Here is a 5,812-nt window from a genome sequence, read left to right as displayed (position 1 = left end):
TACAAGTCCTGGTTAACTCATGCTTTTAATTGTTATGTCTTTGGTTTCATATTGAATGATGCTGTTAGTCCCTATTCCCCAATTTGTGCATTACTGAACCCTTAAATATCGCTTGAAATCTGCAGCCCCATCCTGTGCAATAATCATCAGCGATTCTTGTCGGAAACAATGTGCCCTCGTGATTTTGCTGCATGCTCATTGACATTTCCACGGTAGTCTATTGGTATGTATTTGGATCTGGTAAAATTGATTTTGAAGTGATGTAATTATGTTTGGATGTTTTTATTATAAAATCAAATTATGAATAAAATTTAAATTTAAGGTAAAAGTTATTTAAAGTTATTCTAATTTAAAATTAATTTTGGATTCAGAATTAATTATGAATTTTTTTAACATGTAATTAAACATGTCAGAATGTTTTCAAAATTAATTTTAAATTTATAATCAATTTTTCAACATGAAATCAAACATGCATTTAAACACTGAATTGATTCTACTCTATAAAATTATGGTGAAGCTACTTGTTTCACCTTTACCATAAAATTTTAATTGATTTTTTTCACTGTAAAGCCATTTCAAACACGCTGCGTGTGCCAATTACAGGTGACAATTATTGTCTGGAAATTGTGATCAGCAACTGTTTTGAATTTTGATAAGGATACCACTTGTCAATTCTAACGGAGTCCAAAGGTGTCTTAATTTACGTCATGTTCTAATTATGACTTTTGCTGGGTACGGATTTCTTTTGGGGACGGGAATTCAATTAGCAAAGCTATTATACCGCAAGGTTTAATTTTGCAATGTCTCATAAGATATCATATATGATTATTTTGTGTGATTATAGCAAAATTGTAGAGTTTGTTAATTTAAGCAATTTCATCATTTTTGAGTAATTTTAATGGGCGCAGATAAAAAAAATTTCCAGGTTAACTTATATAAACTCATGGTTAACAATAGTTTGTTTTTGAGAATTTTTTAAAAAGTTACAAAAAAAGAGAATTAAAACTATGTTAAACGCCCAATTTTTAAATTTCACTCAAATGCAGCTAAACAAGGTTTGGTAAGTTGACAGTTAACTTAATTAACTACTTTGTCTTTTTTTTTCAGCAAATAGAATTATATATCTTACCTTGTTAATGCCAATGATTCGTCAAAATGGATCGGATTTAACTTATCCCATTTTTAAAAATAGGTTAAAAAGATCAACCTGCCTTGAGGTGAGTTGATGGGTTTATGAGTTGACTCATAATTATACAAATTTTTGAAAGAAATATAATAATATTTTATAGTTAAAAAGAAAAAAAAACAAAAGAAAAACTTGTCCACTGACCTTAATTTTCTGTTCTCACTGTCTCTCTGACCGTTATCATGTTTCTTTAACAATGCTAACTCAGATCATGCAGGCTATAAAACATATATCTCGTCTGTGTTGAGGCTTTGAAAAATGAAGTTCCCAAAATTACTAGAAATCAACCGAATTTCGGTAATTTATTTGTGTATATATATACGTCCATCTTTGTTATTCATCATTAGTCTTAACAGTTACAAGCTACTCCATGAAGAAAATGTATATATATAGGCTTAATTTTGGTATAGGTTAATATATATATATATATATATATATATATATATATATAATGTATATATATACTTATTTTATTTTAAATTGACATTTGTCACATTTCATTCAATAAAATTAACTATGCCTACTGTTACACGAAATGCTAAATTTATTAAATAATATAACAAGACATAATTGGATATAAATGTAAGGAAGATGACAATGTCTGCCGGACTGCTTGAGTTGTCAAGTTCAAAACACTAAAAAAAAAAAATTGTTCAATTAATCCTGCACCCATCCTCAAAATTTTGGTTACGTCCAAAGGTATGAACCTCAATTACTTCGTACATTTTAGTGTTTCATAGCTTTGTTCAATTTTATCAATAATTAAATTTAAAAATATAAAATATTGTTATTGAGTTGAAAGTTTTTTCATAGATTAAAAAGTCAGTAACATAACATTAAATAACTATGTAACTTGTAAGCAAGTTTGTTACACCTTTCTAAGAAATCAACCCAATATATGCTCACATGTTGCTCGATGGGGCCATAGCTCCTCATTTTCTTTTTTCTATATTATAAAAAGATAGTGTTTTAATTTTTATTCAACTCAATATCATGTAAGATTTTTTATTTTTTTTTACCTTTCAACGATTTTGATTTAATCTCAGACATTATATATAAATATCCCTAAAAACGTGATATATGAGTTGAAGTCTTATTCTATAGACAAATCAGAATAACTAAATATAATATATCAAAACTAAATCAACAAAATTTAAGTAATTTTTTTTAACTGATCCCATGATCCAGTCTAATTCAAGCGGACTTACAAAAACAAAAATGACATAATTAATTATTAAATTTTGTAGGTTTATTTAAAATATTTGAAAATAAAAACTAATATAATAACTGGTTTTCAAATTTTAATATTGATTAATTTGAGTATTTAATTTTATTCTCAATTAATTAAGTAAATAATTTAAAATTGATATTTTTAAATTTTAATTAAATAAATAAAAGCAGGTTAACAAACTAGATCAAATAATACGTAGCCTTTAAAAAACTCAAATAGAGTAAATAATTGAGTTGGGTTATTCACACATCAACAAAAATTGACATGTTAAAGTTTTAAAAAAAATCCATAATTATTTTTCAACTTTATCAACACTTGATTTGCTATAGTCCAACCAATTTCAGAATTACCCGAATGGCTTGGATCCCTAGGTTCTTGTAACCTTATTTATAAACATAAAATGTCTCTTTGCCTGTGTCCAGTAGCAATTCACCAAGTGAGTGAGTAGTTATCAAACTCATCTCTTAACAGAGAGAAATTTTTACATATTTCAAGGTTACCATAATCCAATTTTTATATATCAAACTCATCACGTAATACATAAGTAAGTTTTATTAATGTTTTCCTAAATTAAAATTTTTAGTCATATGTAACGTAATTAACCGTGAACACATAATAATTTCTCCTTAACCGCTTTCATTCTGCCAGCTACCACCACCACTTAGGATATATGTCAGACACGGAAAATTGTGAGTATTTCTTTAGAGTTGATATCTTTTTATTGATGATGATAATAATAATAGATAATATTTCATTTAGGTAGGTTCTAGAAAGAGTTTATTATAATTATGTTAAAGGAGATCGTGGGTATTTCTTTGTATATATAGGGTAATTATTATTTTTTCTTTTTCTCTGATAGGTATTGGATATCACTTTGAGTATCTTTCAAACATGTTCCCTTTTGGAATGGACCAATTCAACACCTAACAAGCTAAAACCAAAAGCCACATTAGACCTCTGTGCTAGCTGACGGGTCCAAATCCAATACGTTGAGTTTAATAGAGACAACTCGCATGCACATAATGTGGGGGTGTTGGCCACTTTTGTTTGTGTACCCATATTTTTTAAATTTTTCATAAATTCTCAAGTATAGTGATAAGGTTTAATTAAGTTTTTAGTATTTTTAATTTCTTTTTGATAATTTTTAATTTTTTTTATCAACACTCTCGGTCTTTTTAATTTTTTTTCTCATTTATTTTTATTTTTTAAAATTAATTTCAAATATAAATTAAACAGTTCACTTGAAAATCAATCCACTTAAATTTAATTTGAACCTTTTAGTTCAAACTTGATTTACTTCAAGTTTATAAATGATTATTTATTTATTCTTAGCAAAATAAAGTTAATATAAAATTAATTAAAAGACCAATTATAAAAATTAATAATAAGTATACCATTTAGTATATATTGAACTCAATTTTTTAACTAGTCAAGTTCAACTCTTATTTATCGAACTTGTTTTTTTAAAACTCAAATTCAACTTATTTGATTTACGAAATAAGTTTAATGAATTAATTACACTATTTTTAAATTGATTCTGTTCATTCTCACTCTTAGTGAGTGTTTTAAAAAGAGAGATATTACAGTGTAATTTTATAATTTTATTCAAACTCAGAGAGTGTAATTTTATTGAATCTCAAGGAAAGAAATTAGGGGGAAAAAAGGTTGTGATAACGAGAGATACACGATGTTATATTATTATACTGATTAGGAGAGATTAATTTTTTTTAAAAATGAAATCTTTGTTAAATTTATAATTTTCCCAAGAATTAGTTACTGCAGAAAACACCACACATATAAGTCCACATTCACCAACCATCTTTTTTTTTTCTTTTCTCTAACAACCTATAGTTCATATCATGTCAGCAAAAAGAAGTCGCTGCTGCTTTCCTCACTCCATTCACATCAGATCAGTGTCACCAACCCCAAACCTGGAAATTCATATTCCAACACCAAGCACAAACCAATGCACATTTTCTTCCCATTATATATATATATATATATATATATATATATATATGAACATATTTTACAAGCTTATATATACACACATAACTAATAATTACAATACCGTCCGAAAGATATAAAGTTAATTCAGTCATAAAAGAAACTTGAAGGAAGGAGGAAGAAATTGTGTTATTCAATCCCTTCAACTAATATTTTTAACAAAACTATCCGAAAAAAAAATAAAATAAAAAAACTGCATATACCACCACTCTCAATTCTTGTCCCCTTCTCAAAAAGTTACTAAAGGTTAATCCATCATATATGTATATATGAAATATGAACCTAATCGTATATTTAAAAAAAAAAAAAAAACTGAAACCGACAACCCAAAAGAAAAAAAAAAGAAAAAAGAAATTAAGAAACTGTTACTAACCCCACCCCCCTCGTTTCTGTGTGTCGCATATTGTGCTGCTGATGATGGTAGTTGTTAATTACAAAGTTGTGTAAGGAAGATTCTGGGGGAGTCTGAAGCGAACCTGCGACGCCGGCGATCGCACCGCCACGCCGTGCCAGCAGATGCCTCCTTTACACGCTTCGTGGGTGTGGTGCGGCGGCGGAGGAGGCTGATCGGTGGCGAATGCATACGTGGCCTTGCGAGACACGTCCCACGTGAGCGTGGCAACGAGAATCAGCGCCACCGCGGCGGTGGACACAACGAGCACAAACCAGCCGCTGAAGCTGCGTCCGCACAGGAAGCCGTAGGCCTTAATACACGCGATCACCGCCACATAGAGCACCGTTAGGTTACTCATCACAGCATCAGACACAGCCATAGAAAATAGAATACAAGAGAATGAGAGAAAGTGTGTGGCTTTGGGTTTGGATGTGGCTTTAATGCGTCGTCGTTTGGGAATGTTTCAGGGGTTTTAATTATGAGTGAGTGAAATTACGGAAATGGGTCCCTGTTGTCTGAAATCTCGGAGAAACTTTGAAGAGGATATTGTTAACAGTATCTTTATAACATTGAGTAAGAGATATATATTACATAAATTATAGAAAAATATAAAAAATCTGCTGATAAAAAATATTTCTATTTTATGTTTTTTATCTAATATTTTTAGAATATTGATTAACATTTTTCTTTTGTAAAATCACCTAAGATGCGTTGGATTTTTGAAAAAAGAAAAAAGATAAACAATAAAATAATATATAATTTATATATTTTTTTATAATTTTACTTTAATTAAAAATTTTATCTCAATTTACTTTTGTTGATTTCTTTCTATGTATCCTATAGAAGGGAACCCTAATCGAAGTTACTTTCTTTCTTTCTTTGGTAGCACACCGCATGGAGCTTATCTACTAGTTTGATTTGAGAACAAGAGGAATCCGAACAAATCCACCGGATTCGTAACTTATTGTCATGTTATTATCGTACGCACCCGCCG

At 29.1% G+C, this 5,812-nt stretch overlaps 1 protein-coding gene across 1 annotated transcript; it reads right to left on the bottom strand.

Annotated features, from left to right (window-relative positions):
• Nucleotides 1–4,543: 4,543 nt before the first annotated feature.
• Nucleotides 4,544–5,329, bottom strand: LOC100779434 (uncharacterized). The gene has a single exon (XM_003544981.5). It carries the CDS (start codon nucleotides 5,195–5,197, stop codon nucleotides 4,856–4,858), a length of 342 nt encoding a protein of 113 aa, XP_003545029.1. The 5' UTR covers nucleotides 5,198–5,329; the 3' UTR covers nucleotides 4,544–4,855.
• Nucleotides 5,330–5,812: the final 483 nt, after the last annotated feature.

The sequence above is a fragment of the Glycine max genome, chromosome 14 (assembly GCF_000004515.6).
Source record: "Glycine max cultivar Williams 82 chromosome 14, Glycine_max_v4.0, whole genome shotgun sequence".
Lineage (NCBI taxonomy): Eukaryota > Viridiplantae > Streptophyta > Magnoliopsida > Fabales > Fabaceae > Glycine > Glycine max.
Note: the sequence above shows the minus strand (reverse complement) of the source record. Positions and strands in the feature narration are given on the sequence as shown.

Bases quoted from the DNA above. Each gene is read 5' to 3' on its own strand.
- LOC100779434 (XM_003544981.5), bottom strand. From the start codon at position 5,197: ATGGCTGTGTCTGATGCTGTGATGAGTAACCTAACGGTGCTCTATGTG.